Below are 25,984 nucleotides of genomic sequence, written 5' to 3'. Positions count from 1 at the left end.
ACTTTCATGTTCAGATTCGTTGCCTAAATCTAACCACACATGGGAGCCTGGTTGTCTCCTTTGTACTATTCATGTGTTTTTTACAACAGAGTTCACCCCAACAAATTCCTGCCAACTTACGGTGCTACCTTCATTCATAAGAAAAAGTTACCTCTGAGCACCTGACCAGTGGGAAAGCAATTGTAAAATGTATTTTGGAGGTTAGGAAACTATGTTGCTCCATACTGTGATGAAATGCTAGCACGAGTAAGGCAATGCCTGTGTTTTTTTTAAATGATGTGCAGTGACTTTACTGAGCTAATTTGTTCTGATCAGAAAGAAATGTTAATGAGCACACATTCGCCTACGCTGCATGGCCATCAGGACCGGACATGCTGCATGGGAATTGATCATTCTGGTTGTTGGCGATCATGTTTTGAAAAATAATCCCATTGGTGAGCCACAGGCTGCACAAGTAGAAAATTGCACAAAAACAAAAAAGTGTGTGTGTGTAAGGCAAAGGTGCTGATAATACATTTTTTCCTCATCATAGCTTTTGTGACTTACCCAAAAGACCCCCACAACAACCCCCTCACGTAGTATATCCAACATGTCACCAACAAAAAAAGATGCCAGTGAGATGAAATGTTGCCTGCGTGAGCCAGTGTTGTTCTGCTGTATGGGTTAGTAGTTATTGTTGTTTAGCTCTTTTTTTTCTCCACATCTTTGTAATACCGCTTTATCAAATACAAACACTAAGTTTGCGTCCAAGGGAAAACATGTATGTTTTTAACACAGTGATTGAAATTAGAAGAGAAGAAAATCACAGCATTTTTAGCAGTTTGTGATGAAGACAAGTGGAAAAAGGCTTATGCAGAGCAGCAACTAATTGACTGTACTGTGCACTCAGAAGAATGTGTCTCCCTGAGCCCTTATGAGACAGCTGTCCACGCAAAGGGACAGCGTACGGGAACATAGGTGGAAAAAGAGCGCACCTCCGGTCAGGCTGTGGATAGCTCATCAGTTACTTCGACAACCGTATCATCCCAGTTGTTTTGCTGAAAGACCTAATTAAGCACTCAAGGGCACAACGTCTGAGGAAGCAACTACTCGGACAGCTGGAAATATGAGTTGGCTGACTTCTTGTGCTACATGAGCCCAGCGTATCATCTAATAGATTCCTGCATTATTGTTACAGTGACAATGTGTGTAATCCCATAAGGTTCAACAAAAACAGCGAAGGATTATAACCACTGAATGTAGATATTTCCCCTATCTCCCGGTGCAGTGGATTTGCCTGACACGGTGGGTCCAGAAATAGGTCAGTCCTGCCATCTTTCTTAATGGGATCTCGGGTGGCAACCAGAGACCATCTGTTCACATGGCACGCTCCCTAAACCCTATGGTCATCCCTCTGCCTACCATCCACCCACACACTGCACGGCACTCTGCATATCGACCCCTATCATCTGAAAATACAACACATCTGTTTCTCTTTACAGCTAAGTGATAACACTTTCATTTTAACTAGTGCTGTGACAAATCCACACCTTTTTTTCTTTTTTAGCCAGCTCCTTTTATTTAAGCACTTCAGTAAAATGATAGAAGTCAAAAGGACAGGAAGCACAAATTTCTTTGACATGCTTGCTTTCCTGCTACGTAGCTTTTCCTGTGATTGCCCCTCTATTATCTCATTCTTTTCAAACAATTTCTTACTCTGTGTGAGTGTGTCTTTGTGTGTGTTTGTTTCTTGGCAGAGACCAAGGTGAGATTGTGCGTGGTGTGTAAGGTTGCTGCAAGTGTGTTTCACCACGTTTCCATGTGTCCTCAAACATCCTGTTGGGGAGAAAATAAGTGTTCTCTCACACTCCCCATGATTCCTGTGCAGAGAACGTCTGTCATTCACAGTGCTCTGCAAAGTACTTTTCAGACTGGGATTGTTTATGATGCTGGCGCTGTTTGTGTTTACACCCATGTATAAGTACATTTTTGTGCTAGAGGTCCTTGGGCTTGTGCAAGCACTTGTTTTTTTCGTTTACAGCAGACATTGGGCACTGCCAGAGACTGTTTGCCTCTGAATGTATGTGTGTGCACGAGAGATGTGTTTGCCTGAGTAGACACAGTATGTTTCTCTGTGCTATATGTGCGTGTTTATGTTCGTGGCGACAGTTTCCCATGTGTTGCTGTTTGTGCTTGCTAATTACACTTCCCTGCATGAATGCAAGCATACGGTTTTTACAAAATTATGTTTTATTTCCGTTCAGGGGGAGCAGTTTACTTCAGTGCTGTAAAAGCTCAATGAGATATTTTTACAAGAAACACAACCGCCCACATATAGACACAGATACTCAGCATGCAGAAAGACTAGTCAGTATTTTGCAAATCATTATCATAATCTAACTAAAAAATCAAACTTGAAACTTATTACCCAACTCTGCCTTTAAAACAACAAACTTGTAAATTTCCTCAGTGGGTGCCGAAAGGGGCCGTCAGGCATCATCTGTTACATCAATGTTGGAATATCCAGAGAGGCCATCTCTGCAGAAATCATCACACACATTTAACAAATTAGTTTGTTTCTAAATTAATAACAGTGGGCTCAGACACATTTTTTACCTAACTCCCCCAGTTTGGTGATATGACACTTTGCCTCAGCAGTGTGTTCCACCATAATGAAACTCAATTTCTGAGCCAGTCTGCTCCTATTCCCCTAACTCAAACTCATACTCCATGACCTCTGAAACCTCCAGGCTATCACCTTGCCTTGCTTCCATTTCTCTCAGCTGTTGGATTAACCAGGCTTCACAGCGTATTAATTTGTTTTTTGCCACAATTTATCAGTTTGATGGCAATCAAATTGGCATTGACGTAAATCCTCTGAACAGTGATGAATGACTGTTTTTGGCAAAAGCGACCTCGGGGGATAAACACGGTGGCAGAGAGATTGGTGTGGAGGGAGCAGAAGGAGTGTGATGTGTCTAGTGCAAGACAAGGTCTGTACATAGTACTAACTTTGTAGGAAAACAAAAATTCTCAACTATGCCACCAGAGAAGTAATGAATGTGTTCTCTGTATAGAGAAACATGTATAAGATGGCTACACGGTGAATAAATGACTGCAAATGGTATGACTGTGATATTGATTGGTTGACTGGCCCATAATAAGTAGTCCAGACTCAAATATCTTAGCAGTTGCTTGAATGCATTGCCTTAAAATTTTATACTGGAATTTATGGTCTTAAGAATATTGACTGCTGATTCCTTGACTTTTCCCCTAGTGTCACCACAAGACTGAATGAACTGCAATGAAACATTAAGTCATCCTCTAAGACAGGAGGGTTAAACATAAGGCCTGAGGACCAGAATTGGCCCAGCAAAAACTCAAATCTAGTCCACTGGCCGACTTTGGAGAATATTAAAGATGGCATAAGTTTTGGACTTTTAACTGTTTCACATCTTTTCCTACCGATGAAGCCCTTCTCCATAGCCAACAGATAAACCTATGAATTACCTTATCTACTAAAGAAATGTGTTATTTACAATGGACCCATATGTAAATAATGGACATTTTCTATGAATTAACAAAAAGTTTCTGTTTTGTAATTACAGGACAGTCTGGACAGACAGCTACCAGAAATTTTCTGTAATTGTACAGATGTATTTCTTACATTTGAAGCCGAAAGATGTGCTTTCTTTCATTTATTTTCAATTTTACTAATGTAGAAGCACCTTTTTACTGTATGTGTGTAGTTAAACTTCTTCACTTTTTAAAAAGGGGAGTTTCACTCACATTTTGCTCACATAAAATGAGTTTCATATTCCTGCTCTAAGAATTGCAACATTTTAAAGTTCCCTCAAGTTTTTTTCATCTTTATCGCATTTCAGAGTTTGAATTTAGCCAAAACTTTAATACATCTCTTCAAAACATTTGCTTAAGGCATCTGCCACACAAGCCTAGAGACCAGTTGGCTACCAGCCACCTTTCTCTTGCTAGCTGGCGAGTGGTTGCTGGAAGTTGGCTGGCTGTTGCTAGGTGAAACTGGTCACCAAGAGGCACCAACAACCTCCTTGTTATTGCTCCAGGCACCAGTGGATTGCCATAGTCACCTGTAGTTTGCATCAAAGATGCCAAATTGTCTCCAAGCACTTGTCCCATTTTCCACTGTAACTATGGCCAACCATGGCAATCTGCTCATGACCAAAGCTAGGCAAGCATTTACACCTAGACTAGCAGTGACTTCAAACTCTTTGCCAACTGCTTCGGGAATGCACATTTTTTTCCTTAGCAACCAGTAATTACCAGGAGGTCAGACTGTTCTCTAGGCTTTTGTGACTGGGGCTTTACATGAGCATTTTTAGCAGTGTTGGCATCCTGATGTTGGCTTTAGCTCAAAGACTAAATACAGCAACATAGAATGTGTTCACACACAAACTCATTATGAAAGGTGATCTATTTTTGTTTTCACTTTGTTATAATTTTAGCCTGCTAGATTTTGAAAATAGACAGCGCTCCTTCTGCAGCTCCCCTGTCTGTTCTAAACCCCTCCTACCAGGCAAACACAGGCAAATTCACTTGCTTGATATGTGCTATAAATAAGTTGAAGTCCATTATCCCTGGTGAGAGTCCATTGCAACACCAGATCTATGGATGCGTTTGCTCTCTATATTACCGACCTCATCTGATTTGAAATAACCTGTAATTATCCACAGTCAAAAGTCAGCTTAAATCCTTAAGGTGCCCAGAGGATGTGTGACAGACTCGGTCCCTTTCAGAGAAATTAAGCTATATGCTGAAAGAGTATTATGTCCAGTGGTGACAAAGAACCATTTGATTATTTTACCTCTCATGCATACAGTGTTTAAGGCAGCAAACAATTACAAATTAATTATTTTGTAGGTATCTTTGTAGATAGGAGACACTATTGTAGTTGATTTAGATTTACAATGGTGAGATTTAGCTGTGGTTCAGAATTTGTGTTCATACCATTGCCACTGGTCAGCAGTGTGATGTCAGGTCCTCCTGGCTTATTTTTTCCTTTTGGGCTGCCGCCACATAAGAAACATAAGCCTCGTATTGAGTAGTAGAGGAGTGTAGGAGGAGGAGGTGGACGGGGGATGAGAGGGAAAGCAGCGTGTCATAGGAGGAAAGAAAAGCACAAGGATCCCTGCTATCATGCTCTATATTTTCTGATAGTAGACACATTGGTTTATTTAAGAAGTGTACACAGTGCTGTTCATCTGTGTTGAACTTCTTAAATGGCAAATTTACAGAAGACACATTTATTAAATTGTTTAAAATGTACACCGGGGTAACATTTCTTTTATACCATTCACATTGGAGTATATAGTGTAGTTATAATTGCTCAATTTCTCCCTTGGCTTTTACATTTCTAGAGCACTAGGGAGAATTTTACATCTTTGCATTAGCTTGTGTCAATTTGTCCTCATGAATGGTTTTCCCTGCAGCCCCCCCTTTAGGCCTATCATAAGGCTTTGTGCGATGACTCATCCTTGCTCGTCCCTCTTTTTTTTTTCTCTTCCTCTCTCATCTATTAACCCATCCATTTGCCACCCGTGCCTGTGTTGCTAAAGAGTCGGTGACCTACACCCATCGTTTTGTGCTGCAGTCCCTGCGACCTTTGTCTGTCCCACCTTCCTTCAAACTGTTTTGCAGAGGAAAAGGTCAAGAGAGCAGACACTAAAGTAATGTCTCATTTATCTGGGTGCCCAACCTTTTCCCTATTAGATCAAATTTGTCTGTGACTTACAGGCCAGTGTGTCTGAGACACTGTGGCGACAGCACACATTCATTTTGTCTCTGGTTATTTTTAGTCTTTGTTGTTTAAAACACTCTGGTGACATTGCCCTTGAAGTGTGTCATAAGGAAATCCAAAATCACTTAGATAATTACAGCAAACCCACTCTAGCTCTTAAACAAGTGGCCCATGCTATTAGAAAATTAAAGCCACAAGCAAATGACTGTTTACTTTTTACAATATGATTATTTATGCTCTGCTGAAGCCTCGGGCTGAAAAGTGACAGGGTAGTCAGAAATGAGATTACATTTAGAGTCACAAGCAGATTAGACTGCAGGCGAGAGACAGACACGGGTACACAGTCACACAGCAAAGAATCAACAGGGGAGGAAAACAGACAGGCAGAAAATTACGTGGCTATGGACAGAGACCTAAGCAGGCAGTCAGAGAAGATGCAGACATTCTCGTGTTTGTTATTTGGAGACCCTTGTCAGATCTAAGACTGCGCTTTCCCCATCTCATATTTGTCGTGGCTGCCTGGTGTGGTCTCAGGGAGGAGTGCTGAGTGACTCAGTGCCTCCAGGATGACGCACATCTAATGGATCAGAACTTGCAGCATCACAGTGATCCGACCAATTTAAACAACCCTCTTGCTGCCAGACACATTTATTAATTTTTTCTGAAAACAAGATTAGGGACAGACAATGTTGCCAAAATGACCAAAGAAAGAAAATTCCTTTGCTTGCAATACTACTGATAAAACAAATTGAACAAGAGTGAATGATCTCTACTTTAGATGTTCTTTTTAATAAATCACTTATAGCTTAGCTATAAGGAAAGACCTACAGTAGGACCTTCTTGCAGTGAGGTGACAGAGCTAACCTGGATTTTCTCTATATTGTGAAAAAAGCAATATAGTGAAAAAGGTCACGTTATAACTACAAAGTGAAGTTGGAGCTAGCTGAATGCTCTCATGGACACCAGCTTGGCTGTGTAGTGGAAAGAAAGGGTCCACCAAACAATTTGGATTTTCTCTGTATTGTAAAGCGGCTCCATAGTGTATAGGTTAAGGTTAGCATTTGCTAAACATGCAAAAGACCAGGAGGTTTGAGACTGGGAGGGGAAACTATCTTGTTACTGGACGAACAGCTGAAAGAAGCGCAGAAGGATGCATTGTCAACAACTTAACAGCATATCTGCAGAGACAAATATAGATCACCCTTAATTGAGAAGTACACTCAGTGACTTGGAATTGACCTGGAGATGGATCCAATCGTGTTGCCATCTAAATCACTTCATGCTTCATGCCCCATTCTCCCTGGAGTGGGTTAAGCATTATGAGAATTTCCCAGTGGGCACTGATAAAGTATCACATTATTAACATTCAACATTTTCTTGGTGCAGGCTTATATGCCGCATGTCAATTGCTCTGTGGAGCTGGAACTGCCTCCTCTTCTCAGCCTGTCTCATCTATACATCAGCAGGTCTGAGTCACACAGAAAGTTGGTGTGGGAGTGGAAGGATCAGTAGAGATGGGGCTGACTGATTCCCAACCTCTGCTTTAAAGGGTGGACAGGTTATTATTGCAGCAACATCCATGGCGGAAGATGGATGATGATGGTTGTACTCCTCCTAAAACTGACCTACATAAAAAGAAGCTGTCACATAATGGGTTTATTTTGGCGGGAAAAACACCTCTTGTGCTGTGCAGAGCTTTAGAAGGTGCAGGATTAAGTGTGAGATTTCCATGTGTAGCCTCTGTATGACATGCTTCCTTGTTTATTTTAAAAAACAACAGCAACTTTCTGACCCTCCTTTGATTCTCATAAAAGGCCTGGTCATATGTTTGGTTTCAGGTTCATCCTGAATATGCTGTTGTCACTCGTGTCATGTCAGTGCTTCTAATTGCTTATTAGAGGAGTCAGCTCAGTGGGGACCATCTGCTAAGCCAGGTTTCAGATCCGTTTACCCCCACTGGGATTCTGTTTCCTGGGACGGGATGGCCACAGAGTGTCCCTAAAAGACATCACCTCCAGAGCCCGCCACTTACTGCTCAGAGTTTCCATGAGATCATTAGGGGATGATCATAGGTGATGTAACACACACAGGAAAGAAGGGAGGGAGAGGAGTGTTATGGGGCAGGTGAAAATGGGACATACAGGGAAAGGGACTCCCTCTAAAGTTTTTAGAGGGAGAAAATATTCTTTCACAAATATTACATAAGCTTTATTTGGATGATTTATATGTTTTTTTTTTTAGGTGTTATTTTAGGCTTTTTATAGAGAATTTATTAAAAAAAAAAAAAAAAAAATAGGATAGCCTCTTTGCAACAGAGTAAAAAGCAGTGGTTGGTGAGAGACTGCATTCACATTTTTTTGGTGTCTAGTACTGATTGCAAGTGCTTGTGGTGACCAGTTGGTTGCCCATAGGTTGACCGTGCAGCATCCTCAACCTCTGGACTACTACTGCAAGGTGATCACACAGGTCACCTGGTGGGAGGCAATCCATCTGGGTCTGATTCGGACTAACTATAGTCACTCTCAAACAGGCTGGTGGGGCAATTAATAGACACCTAATTTATAAGCGCAGGCTGATTCAGCAGTCTAATTGCTGCCTGTCTGTGCCAATCAGCACAACTTGTTTGCGCCATTAAATAATGAAACACACAAACCTGAGTTACTGAGATTTGTGGCAGACAATTTACTGTAAGTTGCGTTCAATTTAATCATGACTTAATTTGCAGCTGATACATGTCATTGTTGTGTTTTCTTTCTTTCTTTTTTAATTTGTCATGAAAAATAAAGAGATGTTAATGAGATGTTAGTGAAAAGGTCAAAGCTGTGCCAAAATTTCAGCTCTGTCCTGTTGCTCTTTACTTGGTCCTGGGTGTTTAGTGCAGAGCCCCGCATTCCTGCTTAATTCAAGAGCAGAGAGGTTCCAGTGTTCAAAGCTTTTAGTCACATTTCTACATAAAAATCAGTACACAAAGAAAACATCTGTGCATGTCTTTTCACAGCAGTACATCATATAGTTGTTAAACACAAATTTCAGGTTTTTATGGGGGAATAGTTTGTACAATGTAATAGAATAATTTGTCCCCAGAAGAGTTAAAACTAATATTGTTAACATGATTTTTCTTCAGTCTCTTGCATTTTGTTTGAGAAGAGGTCGGCCCTTAGCCCTAGTATTTTGCCCTTCTCCTCTGATACATGGCGACACTTCTGATTTGCAATTTATCACATTTAACCAGAATCTCACAAACAGATTGTGTGGGTCAAATATGAACTGCTTCAGTTGAAAAGTGACAGCAAACTAACTCTGTCTTATCGTCGTTTTCTTCCTGTTTTACCACCACCTTGACTCACTAAAGTTGGCTTGAAGACAGCAACTGACTGAAGAGTGGTCTAAGACCATGTCTTTGATGCATCCATTTCAAAGGCAAAGGTTGCACAGTCACAGTCATTTTGGTCATCAAATAGTCTCCAACCACTGTCTTCCTTAGTATTTTTTTTGCCTTTAGGAACCAAGGTGTTAATTTAATTCGTCTCCTCCTCACCTGGCAAAGACACACTTATAATTGACTGCATGCATGAATAATGTAGGGAGATATTTTCTGTTATTATTATTATTATTATTATTATTATTATTATTATTATTATTATTATTATTATTGTCTGATATGTGCACAGTCATAATGAATGTGGGGACAAAGTATCCTTCAGGTAGATCAATCTCCGTCCATCCAGCCGTCCTTCCTCTTGCGCTTATCCAGAGTCACTTATGGACACCCTTATATTAGAACATTGTGTTTAATATGGACAAACTTTGATTTGCACAGAAGTCCGGTAACACAACACCACTCAAGTTCAGATCTGGCAGGCTGTTCCTCTCAATAATGCCCCTCCATGTCTCAGAAGGCTGTGTGGCAGGTGAGGGTAGGACCCAAACGCAGAACTCAGAGGCAGCTTTATTCCTGTGATTCAACAACTAAAAAGGTACAAAAAACACACCAAAACAAACAAACAAAAGATAATAAACTAGAAACTTAGACTTTTGGAAATGAAGAGCTCACAACTTGGCATAATGAGGGAACCTGCAACAAACATGAGAACACACAGCTAATGTGGATGACACGACAACAAGCAGAGGAAGACTGAGGGCTTAAATGCACAGAGGATGATAAGGGAATGGGAAACAGGAGGGAAACACAGCTGAAACTAATCAGACATAACGAGACTGGGAGGAAGCAATACAAACACACTGAACACAGGACTAGAGATTATCAAAATAAATATAAATAAATAAATACATATAAATACCCACCCGAGCCTGCCGCCTCTCAAGGGCAACTTCAGACTGAGACAAAGCCGGACTCCCCTGGGATCCCTGGGACACACAAAGCCCTCCACCACGATAAGGTAGTGATTCACAGAGAAGTAAAGTGGAATTGCCCCTCTGTGAATTCATGTAGTAAAAATCATATGAAAAAAGCAGGTGGGAATAAAACAAACAAACAAAAATTTTTAATAAGCAGACACAGAGGAAGAAAAAAATCACGCAGCAGGTCTAAGCTGTTATCAGTGAAAGCTATCAAACCATATTATGCACCATTTTCTTACATCTATCTAATTATATAGTTATGTTAATTTAAAACTCTATTAAATGTATTAAATTGATGTAATTCTGTTCATACCTGTATTAAAAAGTATGAATGACTAAAATTTCTCCTCAAAAAGATCAATTAATTAGAAATTACATCCTCTTTTTCCTCCAGTTACGTCAGTTTCTTTGGAAATATTCTTGTTGATAAATTGACTGCAAACCAGAGGCTAGGGAGAGATCTATCACTGGTATACTGAGATGAAGTAATGAAAGCATAAAACTCCCTCTGAAAAAGGGGCTAAAAGGGCAGACTGTCCTAGCCTCTGAAGACTGAATAATGCCTTTGTTTTGTGATCCCTTTTTATTACTTTGCTGCAGCTGCATGCATTTCTCTGGCACATTGCATTCACAGTTATTCCCACAAGTGGCATATCACCGTGGCAACATCTCACATCTCTTATTCACAAGAATGAGCTTTGTGCCCTCCGTCTGTCTCTGTTTTTATTTCTCTCTCTGTCTCTCTCTCACTCCTTACCATCCCTCGGTGCCTCTGTTCTATGTATCCATTTTTTCAATGGGCTGGAAGGGGCATTTCAACCAAATTAATAATTACGTGTAATTGCTAAGTGATTCCTGCCTTTTTGCAAATGGGTACATCGTCTGAGTTTATCATTAGAAACTCAAAAAATACTCAGGATGATACAATTAACAGGAGCGCAAATGCTCAGATGGTAGATTCCATATGCAACACTGAATGTGGGGTTTTTGCTAAAAATAAGCAGGATTGTCTCTTTCCTCTTTAGCCCAGAAGACTCTGTGTCCATAATTTATATTAAAGTCATTCATTTCTCTCGAGTGAGAGAAACAAGGTGATGATTGGTTATGTGTGCGTTCATTTATTTATTTATTTATTGTACTTTTGAGCTGGTATTTGAGGATGCGTGGACAAACTGTGTTCACTGACAGTAGTTTTTAAGTTTTCCTGTGCCAATGCTGTGATTTCCACTACAGAAACATGTCTGTTTTCAATGCTGTGCTGAATGAGAGAATCTAATATTGCTATTCAGTATTAGATTCTTTGGGCTTGTGGCTCGGTTCTAGACATTTCTCTGGATTCTCTGACTCTTTCATTCTTAAATTATTGAACAATTTACCCACACAGCCTTTCATGGAGCTGTGAAAGCTGGGAACACCTCTCCACTTTTTTTTTTTCTGAAAACCCATCTTTCTTTGGGATGCTATTTTTAGCGTCACTTTGTGTGATTGCCAGGCGGTGCATTAAATCTGTGATTTGTTAAGGGAGACAAAACCTTTTTAATTTTTTCCTAATTTGTGATGATATTTATTGAAGTATGACCTTTACAGTGATAACATTCTTAATTTGTTGTTTGTTTTTTTGTGTAAGGATATTAAAGAAAGGTACCTTGTAAGAAAATGGCACATAATATAGTTTGAGTGTCCTTTCTGTCATTTCTTTCTTCCCCTCTTACTGTTTATGGAAATATATTTTGGTTGTATTTCTTTTTTTTTTTTTTCAGATTACAGGACATCAACTCTTTCCTCTTTTCCCTCATCTCCATAATTTTCCTTGTAGCTGCTCTGATCTTCTGCTTGTACTCAGGCTCATACTGAGCCTGCTGGCTTTGAGTTTTAGCTTTAGCCAGTTTGCCTTTGTTAGCTTCTTTAAAATATCTGTGATTAGGCTTGTTGAGATGAATATGCTTGTGCTGTTATTTTGGCAAACTTTGTGTCCTCATTTATGTTGAGGAGCTTCGACACTAAGGCCAAGTGCGCTTGCAACTGTTTAGCTGAGCTGCTGTATACATGAGGTTGACTGGCCGAACACAGAAAATGTTCGCTGGTCTGTAGATCGGTGCTTGTGTATTTTGAACGTAACGCTGACAGCTTTCCGGGTAGCACACGGCTGACTGTTTCCCTGAGAAGCATGTTGGATAATGAGTATTGTCATGAGGAAAATTAATAGCTAATGTAACCAGTGGCCTATGATCAGAGGTGAAAGGTGAAAGTTGTACCAAGTGAATATTAAGGTAGAGTTTGACTTGAATTCTTAATGTTGGGTCTGCAAGAGAAACAGCAAAAAGTCAAACACATTATATAATTTATAAATTAAATAATTAATGGTATTTCTTTGTTTACTTATGATTATGGGGGGAAAATAGAAAGCTCTCAGTATTTTTAGATAGTTCCTGTGAAAAACTGTATTTAAATTGAACTTTCTGAAATTGATTTTCATTTTCTTAGTTGGATTAGCTCTTTTCTGTAGAGAGTAATACTTATCTTAGGAATAAGCACAATTTAACTAGAGTGCAATTAATAAAAATACCCCAAAAGGGGAAGAAATAGAAACCATTAGCAAATTAGCCTTCTGTTCATCCCTCCACATATCTTAAGTGTGTATATAAAAGTGTGAATAGTACAAAAATTGAACAGTTTCTAATGTTACAAATCTATTTGAAATATTATATGACGTTTTAGGATGTTTTGGCTCTCCAGACACTTCTGTTTGTTAAAACAGCTGCCACCTTTATCCCTCCTGCTGGTGGGTGAAGGTATCAGAAATGTGTTAAGGTCATACATGATGGTTCCAGGCATCCACCCACCTCATTTACTTAGCTGGACAGGTGTATGTAACCCTTGATCTTATGTGGCAGAAAGCAAACATGGGTGGGATAAACTCAGAGACTGCTGCTCTGCACTTTATACCTGACAGCAAACACAGAATACTAATGCAGCTTTCCCTTCTCTGTGAATCCTAGTCTCATCTTCTTTTTGCTGAGCGTGAGCATTCTGCCTTATCACAACCCGCTACGTTGTTAGCAAGAAAAAGTGGATTTTGTCGCGGATGATAAACTTCTCATTAACCTTCAGGAAATTAAATAAAACCTTTTTTAAATTAGATAAAGATCATGTCACTGTCGCGTTTCTTCTGAGATGAAACCTATGTACCTGACGGGGGGTTGTTGGTGTCATAAAAAGGTGAATTTAAGAAAAGGAAAGAAAAAAATAGGTTATTGAGTATGCATATAGCTATATGGATTTATAATTTGGTTGGTAGTCATTCCATTTGCCTCATAGGAAAGGAACATAAACTTTTAATTCCACGTTTGGCAGGACTCGACTGTCCCTCTGGCAGCGAAATGCGGTATGACATTTTTGGAGGGGGATAAAAAGGTTCTGCTGGATTCTGCAGTACACATCAGACAAAGTAATTGCTCTGCACGCATTGTAACAGAAATTGGATTGGTGTGATAAAGTTTTGATAATATTAACTGTGACAGGGATAATTTATGCTGTAATTTAAGGTACATAATGGAACTGTGTGGCTGTAAGTGGTGCCTGGACAAGTGTCTAGTGACCTGCATATATTATGATGAGATCACAGGGAAAAGACTTTTAGTATTCACACAGGGAACTTTATTTCTTGTGATTTGAGAGTGATCTATTCAGTGGTACGATGGGAAATCATACCAGTTATGTTAATGCCACATTAGCTATGAGTGGATACGGGGCACAGTTAGACTCTTAACAATGCTGAAATTAAGGGATACCCATACATTTCTGCTCAGAGATTATGCCCAACAAAATCAGTCATTTCACTTTCACCAATTAAGATTCTGGTAATACTACACTACTGATGCATTTTAATTTGTCACACCACCTGCTCTTTTCTGCCAGACTTTATTTTCCTTTTTTCTGCTGTCTATCAAGCTACAGATCTACCGGTAAACTACCTCCATGCAGACAGTAAATCTGGCTTTGAATAGAACATCTGTGAAGGGATGAATTAATAGCAGTGACATGTCACCGCGCTTCTCGACTGCTCCTTACAAAACCAGGGAAAATCCCCTCAGATTTGTGTCTCATTTTCTGGTTATTGTTTGGAAACAAACACCGAAAAAGAAGAGACCCACTCAGTGTCATGTTGTCACTTTGAAAGGATTCCCAGTATGGAAGAAGTCTGAAGTGAGGTCTTGGGGGATATTAAGTGTTTCCTTTTGATTGAAGCTGCAGGGAGTGGGGAAGAAGATGACTTTGACAGGATTCAGTCTGAGGCCAGCAGGGGTGCACGAGTCACCAGAAGTAGAAATCTTATGCAGTAGTGATTCATAAAACTTTACCTGTCTTCATTTTCATGAATGCAATGACCTTAAAAACTAATTTATTACACATTAAATCAGAAGGATTGTAAGTGGTCCAGGATCAAGCCCAGACAAGCGGACTAGTTGATTGATAACTCTGTACTCCGACTCCCCATTAATCTCACTTAGCACATCTTAAATATGAGGTGTGAGCAAAAAGTCCTGAGAACAGGACCATAAGAGTCAAAAGCCAAAAACAGCAATGACCACAGTGACTCCAGCTCAGGGGCATGTCCAATAAGGGGTTGGACTTTACTGAGGATTACTGATGTACTTGTACTTAATATAAGTATTTCCATGCGGTGCTGCTTTCTTTTACTCCACTACACAGTAGTTTGTCCTATTTATTTGAACTTAAATTCTTTTGCTGACAAATTGCAATACTATATCTCAAGCTACAGAGCAATACATACATTAAAATCACCAGCAGCTCCAACATTAGAGAGAGATGTACATCAATAAATCAGTAATTATGATCCAATAATGTCATACATATATGATTCATAAAACTGCCATTCTACATGATGAGTACATTTACTTTAGGTACTTTAAATATATTTTACCTATACAAGCTTTGCACTGTTTAGCTACTTGAGTATGTTGGTAAATGTTTACTCAGGTAAATGCTTCTTTTAGCTTGGTCGCCCCAGCGAGTGGATACTTGTACTTTTTTTTCCACATTACAAAACAATTCTCAAACATAAGAGACCGGTCTGGTTGTAGGTAGTCACCAACCAGTATCTACTGTAGGGCCGTGTGACTGGGCCCCAAAGAGCAAGGCAGGGTGAATACTTGTCATTATTCTGACCATTCATCTGCTTAGGCTCAGTTAATTGCTCCACAGGGGAAGACTTAACGTAAACTGTGATGTGTGCCATCTTGAGCCATCTTAGAGCACATCAACAACGCAGGAATTTTAAAAAATATGAGCACACAGTCGCCAGATTTGACTAGCTGCAACTTTGTCCTCCCCTTCTCAAAGACATTCTGCTGAAAGCCCTGAAAATAACCGCAGTGTTGATTAAAAAGGTCCAGAGGTGCATGAGCTGAGGGCATCATACTTGAATTTGGGCTCATTTAAATCAAACAAAGAACTTCCTTATCAAACCTCCCTGCGTTACTAGTATCAGGTCTTCTTTAGCGCACTCAGCCTCCCTGGTTGTGTTGCAATGAGTCAGACTTGCCACCTTAGACATAGTCATGACAACTATTCTTGTTAACCTTGCAATTGTGTGTTAAATTAGTCTGAACGTTTAAGTGCCCTGTTAACATAATGTGTGTAGCCTAAACGGTTATAAGTCTAGCAACAGTGGAGGAGTGTTGTCACTGTGTTGACTTAGAAAAAACTTGGCTGATTAGACAGAAAAGTAACAACTTCAAAGGCTGGGAGGTGTTACTAGAATAGAAAGTGTCGCAGCATCCACCTATCCATCTATGTGTCTGTGCATCTATGTGCTCTCTCTGTCTATCACCATAATTCACTCCTGAAACAGAAAACAAGCCTGTTTATGTTTGCAATGATTTCAGAATGAGGCAGATCATTCAATAACCTTTTTATCATGTTATTTAAACGTTCATGTATATATATTTTTTTAAATTTTTTGCAGGCTGAAGTACTGTATGCCGAAGAAAAATCGAAAACTAGGGAATTCAGTGAGGAAAAAAAATGTAATAAGGTTTCAGATGAGAAGATAATTTCTGGAATGAATGTTAAAATTTAAGTTTGTTTTTCTTCCACTTTACCTGTCAGAATATACCCAGAATAACTACAGTTTCTTGTTGAGTGCTAACATTGTGAAAGCTGCTTTTTTTGTACTTGCAATATCTTGTGCTTCAGGTGTACAAACTCAGTCTGTTTCTGGATCGTGTCCTTGCAGTGTTGCCCTCCATGCCTGAGGCTCTGGTTTACTCGTGGGCTGTTGCACATTTACGGACACTCGACATTTTGCATGGGCTCGGGGAGAAGTCTGTGGACCTGTGATACCTAGCAGCAAAAAGCCACACTTAACCTAAAATATATCAGTTTGTTATGTTTTGTTATTTTTTTGTAGTGTCAGCTGAACTATGACCTGCCACTCAGCTAGCGCCGCTGTAAGAGCTGAACAGTCGCATTTTGCTGAAAATAATATTGCCCTCTTGCTGCCATACGTATGTATGGTTACGAATATGGTAACGCTCAGACTGTGAAGCGTTCAGATGGAACCACCTATAGGTTAATGTCGTAGACTAAGAAAGGATATGATGGCTGATTGAAAAATATCCCCCAACCCCACAAAAACACTGTCGGCACCTCTTTGCAGTCCGGTCACATGCGCTCATCTTCTCTGTGCTGGCACAATCCCAGTAGGGCTCCTACCTTCTGTCTCGTAGACATACTCAAAGGTTGAATGCTTGGTAAGGTTGAACACATGATACACATGCACCCTCTCACACGCACACATCCACACAGGTGAAGGCGTGCAACGACACGTACACGCTGTGGCATTTAAGCTCTTGCTGTGCCTTAGAGGACATGCTCTAATATTCTCCATCTCTCCACGCTTCTTTCTCTTCAGCTGCTCTCGCTTGCTCTCATTCTGTCTTTGCCACAAGCCATTTTCTGCCACCTCTTAATGTTCCTTATGTCCCACAGGGGTGAGGAGCTCTCTCTAATATTTTCTCATCCTTCCATCTCCTGTCATAATCACCTCCATCTATTTTCTCTCCTTCTCTCCTTTTCTCTTTTGTCCTTTCGGTATTCTCCGAGAACATGCAAGGTCATGGTCACTCCCGAAAAGGCTGCGATTAGACATAAGAAGGGTGGGGTGCCCTTCCAGTACCTAGAACATACTGTACAACTCACATAAGCTAATCTTTGTTAGCGGCGTTTAATTTTGCAGTTGTCTGTCTCTCATAGTACACAAGTAACACCTCCCCAGAAAATCTCTTTTTATGAATTAATGATGCTGTAAAAGCTTTTAGGGAGATTTTTCAGAAATGTTGTCCTGTGAAATCTGTAACGGATCCCCACGGGCCTCCTCTTCATCTCCCACTGACAGATGCTCATTTTAGGATCTGTCACCCTGTCAGACCTGAAAGGCTTTCCTCCATAACGACCCCCTTCCCACTCTCTCCCCCTGTCAATCACTGTTTCTGTTGCCTAGGTACGACAGTTTGTGGGCATCTGTCTCTTAAAGGCCACAAAGGTTGAATGAAACCAATTCCTAGGGTTGTATACTGATTTATGAGAGCGCATTTGTTTTCGGGATTTGAAAACAAAACAAAACAAAAAAAAAACGTTGTGGGGGTGAGCAAGTTTATTTAGAGTCGTTTCTTGGTGTTATGTAAGATGAAATAATACACCATATGCTGTCTGAGGAATAGGTAGGATTTCATATTAGAGCATTAGTAGTTAATTCTCAGAATTAGCAGTCAGTAGCTATAAGCATTATTATATAAGCATTTCTGTGTGTTCCAAACCCCTACATGTGCCTCACTGAAACAATTGGGCGAAACAGAAATATAAAAATACCGGAATATTTAGTATACAGCTAATACTAATTTTAAACTTGAAGATTTGTGCGCATTTATTATCAAAATAGTTGACCTGCCGTTATTCGTGCAATCCTTGCAGCTCTAGATGGCTCTAAATCTCTGTGATCGGGTATTGCAAAACATGCCAGCAACAAATTAAGCGTGACTATGCAGAATTTGGAATGCAGAAATCTAACTCTTCTTGTTGTGGCTTGTTGCGGGCTTGCACCTGTTCTGTTGACATCGCCAGAGTTCATTTTAAACAGAGTCAGCGCTCTGAAAGTGTTACATTTCACACCGTGTTTGTATTTTCATGCATCAAAATCGGGCAGAGTCCCGGCAGTGTCACATTGCCAGCTTTTGCAATGTTCAAAAATTTTTTTTTATTTATTGCTGAAGACATTATGGCTTTGGCAGCAAGCAAAAGCAATAATGGAAAAAAAGTAGGAAGTGGGAAGAAAGTATCGTTAAATTCAGGGATGTGAGGAGAGTGAGATGTAGATTCTAATCTGTAATTTCACCACGCACTGCGTTGTTTTCAAACTTTCCAGTGATTTATTGGAAATGGGCTGAGTCATCCCCATTTCTCATGCTTTTCTCTAATATATCACAATATTTGAGACTTCTGCAGGGAGTTTTTACAGACCCTACGATGTTATCTACGTTAGTGGCCGACGGTGTTGCCAGCACTTTGTGTCTCTGTGTAGTGCATTATGTGTTGATTACCATGCAAAGTGCCCTGGTGGTTTACATGCTCTTTTTTGTGGTCAGCTTGTTGTGATTTGGCGCTATATAAATAAAATTGAATTGAATTTGTCCCTCTACTTTTTCTGCTTATTCGTACATTCCCTCACGTCCATTCTGACAGTTCTCCAGACATAAGGTCTTTTTCCAACATTGCTTGTGATAGTGTATGTAACAGAATAAACATGTAAATGCTGAAAATCCTACTTTTTTACTTTTCATGGCTTTAAAAGCAAAGTTTTTTGGTGGATGAATGATAATGATTATTCTTGAAGGACGTGTTAATGCCCTTCAACCAAGTCTCTATTCAACTGTTCCCCAGAGACCCCAGAGAACAGCTACTGTGTGACCTTGGATGGTAACACAAATTGAGCTAGCTATGAGAGCGAGTCAGCGAGGACGAAATATGAGTGGAAAGAAAGGAGACAGGATTGTGTTGCCTAGCGCAACATTTAGAGCCAGCAGTATTTTCCCTACTCGATTCCAACCAGACAATTCAACCTCATAAAACCTCTCTCAGATTATTTTCTTTAAAAAGGAGCTAAGACGTATAACAACTGTTAAAAAGAAACAGATGTACACTAGACAGATGAGAAGTATAAAACATTACCGAGATATTCTACCAGCAGTAGTAGACATTTCATTACAGGGGACTAGATGTAGTTCAGTACTCAACTCCTCCATCTCCTTCCCCAATAGACTTGACTAAAATAAACTCAGTCTATAGTGGATTTAAATAATGGAAAAAAACCCCGACACACACTGATGCACAACTCACTCGAGCTTCAGCTCGTTTGCAGCCTGTTTTTTGTCCTCTGTGCTTCTCTTAATTTAAACTTATACAGTGGAGAAGAGAGTATTATAAAAAATAAACAGAGCTCCAGCTTTAGAAAAAATAAAAACAGTTTTGAAACCGCGTTTAATCAGTAAAATGCTTTTCTAGTGAAGGTGGCAATTAGCAATCAGGCCAAGGGAAAGTCTGTTCAGAGGTTAGCTATCGGCAGACTAATCATCAGACAGTGTGAAGTGGACTTTCAGTCCCTTGTAAGCCTAGAAGTAAATTGCTTTAATTCAAGGTTGCCTCAAAAGCAAACCAAAAAAAATTGGACTTTTGGTTTATATTTTGATTTCAGCAATGTGCTGCTAATTGCATTGAGGCTCTTAGGTCTCTTTCCAGTCCGTTGGTCATATTCTGAGCCTTAGAATTTGTTTGGCTCCTGTTGTTAATAATCATGTACTTTCCGAAGCTGCCGGTGTATTCGATAGGAACACGCTGGCGTGAATTGGTATGCTTGTGGCACCTCTGTTCAGTCTCACGGAGCAAATCAGTAGTCTGGGTTGAGTTATGCAGTCTGTGGCTGGAATATAGAGTGCGGTGTTCTGACAGGGGATATCACAATGTGTGCTGATGTATGGGTGTATGCCATCAAAGTTTAATGGAGGTTTCCTTTGTTGACATTCCCTCAGAGAGAGGCTCACGCTTCTGCCTCACGGTGACATACGATTCTGCTTCCTAGCGCATCTCAATCTGCATTGACACCATAGATCCGTGACTGATAATGTAGGAGTGGATGTTATGAAAGCAAACACTTGGGATTGATGCAAATGCTTGCTCTGCAGTGCAAACATTGTGACAAGTTGATGAGAAAGGGAAAGCTATAGTGTTGCATCTCTTTTCTGTTTCACTGACAGGTCAATTATTCAGAGAAAATCTGTATAGAATATGAATTAACATATAATGTTCTTTATTGTTTTAAAGTCTGTTAAAAAAAAAAATACAAACCATATATTGTATGTGTTTGGGGATTAAAACCATAGAAAAGCAGAAACTCTACACTGGATTGGCCAGAGATTTTCTTGGCTGTGGACCTCTGAAATCCTTTCTGGCTGAGGCATCAATCACACATTTTGGAGCTCTTCTTTCTGGCTAACCCAGCGAGCCAGGCTGGATTAATGAACAAGCTTATCCTGATGCCATACAGTACTGATGGGCGTTCTTGACTTCCCAAAGATGTTTCCCACTCATGTAATCTTCGGAAATAAATCAGGATTCCTAGAAACCCTTCATGACACCCTTTATTGTTTCAATTATCTCTAGAAGCTTACTAGCATACATGAATACATGCATGCATACATTTGTATGTACCACCAGCAGCAAGATGCATAGTAGGACTGCCTCTTTTGTCACATGCTGCCATTATGTCAATAGCAAAAGCTTTTAATAAATGAATTAGCATTTCAGCGGCTATGAAAGTCATCTTTAACCCGTGAGAAAAACGTCCCTTACCTGGATGACAAAGTGGATTTCTAAGTTAGCAGCTAATGATAGCTAGCTTGGTTAGAGCTTTGTCACCCAAGCCTTGAGACTGGTAGTGCTTTTCCGTAGCAACTGGCAGTAGCTAAGGGATCACTATCTGGTCTCTGGGCTTGTGTAAAGAGGCCTTTAGCAATTGATTTCACAGTGGTTTCCAGCAAACACTTTCAGCCAGTTGGGGAGTACTAATTTTTTTCTTTGCAACCAGTGGCTGCTAGATGGTTGTTAACCACTCTCTTTGCCTGTGTGACTGAGGCAAACTGCATACGTAAACAGGCATAGGTCAGATTGGCTTTTAAAAAATTGTGTCTTAATCAACCCGAGTAAAAACTTATTCTGTCAAATTTTAGTTGGTTTGTCCACTGTAAAGAAGACATTCCCACATTCTGGTTATTATATGCAGAATGTCTTTTTAAAATTAATTTTAGTGAAATCTAAATGTGTGTAGGCATGTCTTTAACCCTTTCTCAGTTTACCATGGAGAAATGCATAACTGTACTCTGTCTTGATCACTTAAAAGAAATATGGTAGAAACAGGGGAGCTTTGATTCACTGACCTCTTGACCTCATACTTGGCCTTAATGTGAAGTGATTTCTCTGTATATTGCCACCCTACATCACCTGCCTGCGGGAGTCCGCTGTCTTCTTGTCACAAAGTGCAGTTACAGGACAGAGGAAGTCATTAGATAGGATCCTTGTTGGGGAAGGAAGTCATGTGTGAAATTTTGGCTCAGTTTTAGGGCGCTTCCGATGGCGAGCTGTGATGGGCTCTTAAAATTCTTTAGACTTACAAATCAGCTCAGTGTGTCAGACTTGCATGTGTGTTTATAAGTGTAAGTTAGTGTTATTATGTGTTTACAATTCTGATCGTGTCATTTGAGAGCTGCCGCCTTTAGCCTGCTTGCAGTAAGAGAACCTGAAACCCTAACGCTTTCAAGTTCACACACAAACACATACACCCACACACACAGACACACACATGCACAATTTGTTGCTGCCCTGTTTACACTTGGAGTCTTCTAGTGTGCCTGCTGAAGTGCACCTCGGAAAGCATTTGACAGATTTAGCTTAGCACTTTAAATATAGAAAGGGGTACACCAATGAAAACCTAGACATCATGTCCGAAAGCTGTTCCTCGGACATGATGCTGGCATATTCCAGTTGATAAGAAATGTGACTCACCGATGTCATTTAATCACATGTGAATCACTGAATGTTTACATAAACGGCCCCCCGAAATAATTTTGAGGTATTACAAATGCAGGAGCTATACTTAGTAATCTTTGTGCTGCTGCTGAGGTTTCTTATTAAATTTCTTTTTGGAAGTGGAGGAAATGCCCCTTCTGCTATTACTGCTGCTGTAGTTTGTCATTGCATTTTCCTTGATTTGAAGTGGCGGATGCTCAGTTGGTTGCCCTTGGTAGATTATTGTTTTGAGGTCAACAGTTAGCCCTTATAGATGAGAGACACTGAGAGTGAGGAAAAGTGTAGTGTATGGGGTGTGGGGAGGTGTGGGCTGCAAAACACAGTTGAATAACTGGGTCATTTTAAGATGATGACGTTTCTCATCTCTTCAGCTCAGAGCTGGGTATTCACTGTTAACTGCTTTGTTTTCATTGTCTGTGTATTTTCTTGTGTTTTCTGTATTGCTTTAATTCTTTAATGCATTTTACTGAAAAACTGAGATATTATAAGATTAATGACTTAACTCAATTTTCATTCTTGCAGAGCTTCTTATTTTTTTTTGTAATTTTGGCTATATCTAGAGCAAAATAGTTGACAAAATAGGGTGTTTTATTAAAGCATGATGATGTATTGGAAATTATTAGTGATTTGCCATTATATCAATATCAGCATTATAAGGGCCGATAAATGAAAATTTATGTGATAAGTGATGAACAGAATGGAGAAACACTCTTTGACCATGTTATGAGTACTTGTGTTACATAGTTTTTCCCCCAAAGGGCCCTCTCTAAGCAGCACAACGCACAAACTCTGTAAGTGCTGACAACATATGTGCGTTTAAAATGTCACAAACACAACCAGCTAATCTGCACAGAGTTGGGCAGAGTATCATATTGTATAGTATATTATCTTAGTGAGAACTCATGAATAATTACACATAACAAATGGTAGGAGAATCTAATTGTGTTTTTTGTGGCTGATATATAATACCAATTATTGGTATCAGAATTGGTCTTAAAAATCCAATATTTGTCAAGGTGTTTATGTTACAGGGTATGGCTACTGTAACTGAGAAGTTGGTTATGGGGCCTTTGGTGCCTAGCCAAAGTGCCAGAATCAATGCTTCATAATGGTAGTCCATCTTGATGGGCACATCAGTATTTTTACATGCAGTCTCTGCTATGTTTGAAATGTTGATTTTTCCACCATCACGGCCATCAAACTTCCAAAGCGACTGACACTAACTTTCATTCTAGTCACATTTCCTGAGACTTACAGATCCACTCGTGGTTTGTGGAGAACTAACATTGCACTCCCATAATATTGTCAGATTTAGAATGTACAGTAGATTAGATTCTCCTGTATTCATTGTATTTCTGTCATTCTCTAAAACTTACGGGTGGATGTGGTATTAGACCAGTAGCCATGCTACTATTATGAAGTGTTGGCATACCAGACCACAGATGATTAGGTGTCTGCTAATGCAACATAAACACCTTCTCTACTATCACCTCCTGAAAGTCTGAACATTGCTTAAGAATCAGTTCTCACAAGTAGTGAAAAAAGACTAGACTATATAGACTATTTATTGTTACAGAAATTACAGAGCATCATTACAGAAATCAATATGTCATTTTAATGCATTTTCTTTTACATAAGCAGTAGTACTCCGACAAACAGGTTAAAGTATAACATTGATTAGATTCTCTTAAGAAAATAAAAAAAACATGTAAGCTTACTCAGTTTGGCTTTGATGCTCAACAAGCATCTGCCAAAGACTATCTATGACCATCTTTTGGGGAAAAACACACAACAAGGCAGCATTAGAATGAGATAATGCCCCATAATAGACTACTACCTTCTATTTAGAGTAGTGGAGTGCCTTTCATTAAAAAAAACCCCAAAATTGCTGACATTATGGTAGCATTTCAGCTTGAGCTTTCTCTTTGTGTATTTTATGCGGAACCTCATTGATGTCTTTGGCTTGTTTAGTTATTCCTTCCCTTGACCTCTCTGGGTTTCAGAATTGCCATCATCCCCTGTTCAAGCAGGGAACTATTAAAAATGCAATGAGGAGTGGGTGGGTGGGAGGTGTTTCCCTCAGCCACAATGTGCTGGATCAATACAAAGGACCCATCATATGAAAGTTATCAAGCTCCCATCATCAATAATAAATGGGCCAATCAGCAGGGATATTGAGCTTCTATTGTGAGATGGCTGAATGGGAGAAGGGATCATCAGAGAGGAACTATTATATGACGCTACATTGGTCAGCTGTTGCGACGATGATTGTGATGATCACAGAGGATGATGATGATTTGAAACCTGATGTTGCTGCAGGGGGTTATTGTGGCACTTTTTAACTGCTGGTCTGGAACAAGAAGAGACATGCATGTGCTTACAATAAGGTGTTTTCAAGCAGCTTCTGAATTTCTTTTATACTACATTTGAAGAGACGGGAAGAAAATGATACTATTTTTGTGTTTATAAGATCCGTATCCACTTAACTCATTTATAGCAATGTTTTGAGACTCAAATCTTTGCAAGATATAAAAAAACATAAATAACTGCAGGGTTCTGGTATTGATGTTATTAATGGAAGTGATAGATAGTCGCAGTAACGTTACAGACCCCAGTCTAGCATAATACATTGTTTCAGTGCAGTAGCTTGGGAGCACATGTCAAAACTTGATAGTTGTGGTCCTCTCTAAGTGCTTCCTCTTAACCCCCTAAAACACACACTGTTGTTGCTCTTCTCATCAGCTTGCCTATGTGCACCCTTCCTTTGCTCCCTGTAATTGTGCCGCCTCCTTTTGTACACTGCCTGTGTTCAATACGCGGTATTTGCTGACATGAGAGTTGGCATTCATTATTCAGTGTGTGCTATTTGAAAATGTCTACCCATTCTGCAACCTGCAGGAGGCAAGCCACTATTTAATTACAGATGCTGTAACTAGTGTTGCAAATTGTGTCCAACCCAGATGAGTGCAGTGTTTTGTTTACTGTAAATTGTATTAATGAGCATAGTGGAAGTGCATAAAAGTAATTTCTCTTTCCCTTGTCTTTTCTCTCTCTCCTTAGGTGGTGTTAGTCTTTGCACTCAGCATCGGGGCCCTTGGAATATACTTTATAGACTCCTCAGAGTAAGTGTCAGTCTCATGACATTAGGGTGTAATTTCACTCATGCTCCACCAGCTTTACCGATGACAACTTTAGATTAAATGAAATGAGTACAGTTTTTTGTTACATGCATTTATTTTGGCCTGCGCCCTGTATCTGAATGATGGGCGCACATGTGTGCTTACTCATCTTCACAGAGTGCAATCTCTGAAATGCAAACGCACATATCAACACCCCCACAAGCACTCAAGAAGCAGCGATGCTCACGCGTACTGTATGGACACACACGCACATACACACATCTCCATCGGAGGATTTGTCAATGGGAGGCCTGTCAGTTTCCATGGTAACAGAGATAGGCAGATACTGTATGTGTTGGGGAGCTTGTTCTGTGTGCGAGTACGGGTGTGTGGGTATTGTCAGTTTATGTGTATCCCTGGCTGGCAGTCACCCAGAGACAGATTGCAGGCCTAGCATCTCTCCGACATCCATTGCAGCTACTTTCACACCATTCAGAGTCTAACTGTACCTTTTGAAGGGATAGTTTTCTGGTTCTCTCTAGTAAAAGATATTGTGTTATTAGCTCTGGCAGCACATCCCATAGCCAGACTA

The 25,984-nt window shown here is 39.9% G+C and overlaps 1 protein-coding gene across 6 annotated transcripts in view; it reads left to right on the top strand.

Annotated features, from left to right (window-relative positions):
* The window catches only part of kcnma1a (potassium large conductance calcium-activated channel, subfamily M, alpha member 1a), a 146,679-nt gene that overhangs the window by 44,504 nt on the left and 76,191 nt on the right, over window positions 1–25,984 (top strand). For all 6 annotated transcript variants that reach the window (XM_035904692.2, XM_006783790.3, XM_087850196.1 and 3 more), the window contains exon 3: window positions 25,334–25,395. In XM_035904692.2, the coding sequence (XP_035760585.1) occupies window positions 25,334–25,395 (62 nt within the window). The remainder of the gene's footprint in view (window positions 1–25,333; window positions 25,396–25,984) is intronic.

The sequence above is a fragment of the Neolamprologus brichardi genome, chromosome 13, assembly GCF_056152115.1.
Source record: "Neolamprologus brichardi isolate AB-2024 chromosome 13, ASM5615211v1, whole genome shotgun sequence".
Classification (NCBI taxonomy): domain Eukaryota; kingdom Metazoa; phylum Chordata; class Actinopteri; order Cichliformes; family Cichlidae; genus Neolamprologus; species Neolamprologus brichardi.
The sequence above is the reverse complement of the archived record's forward strand: the minus strand, read 5'-3'. Positions and strand labels throughout refer to the sequence as shown.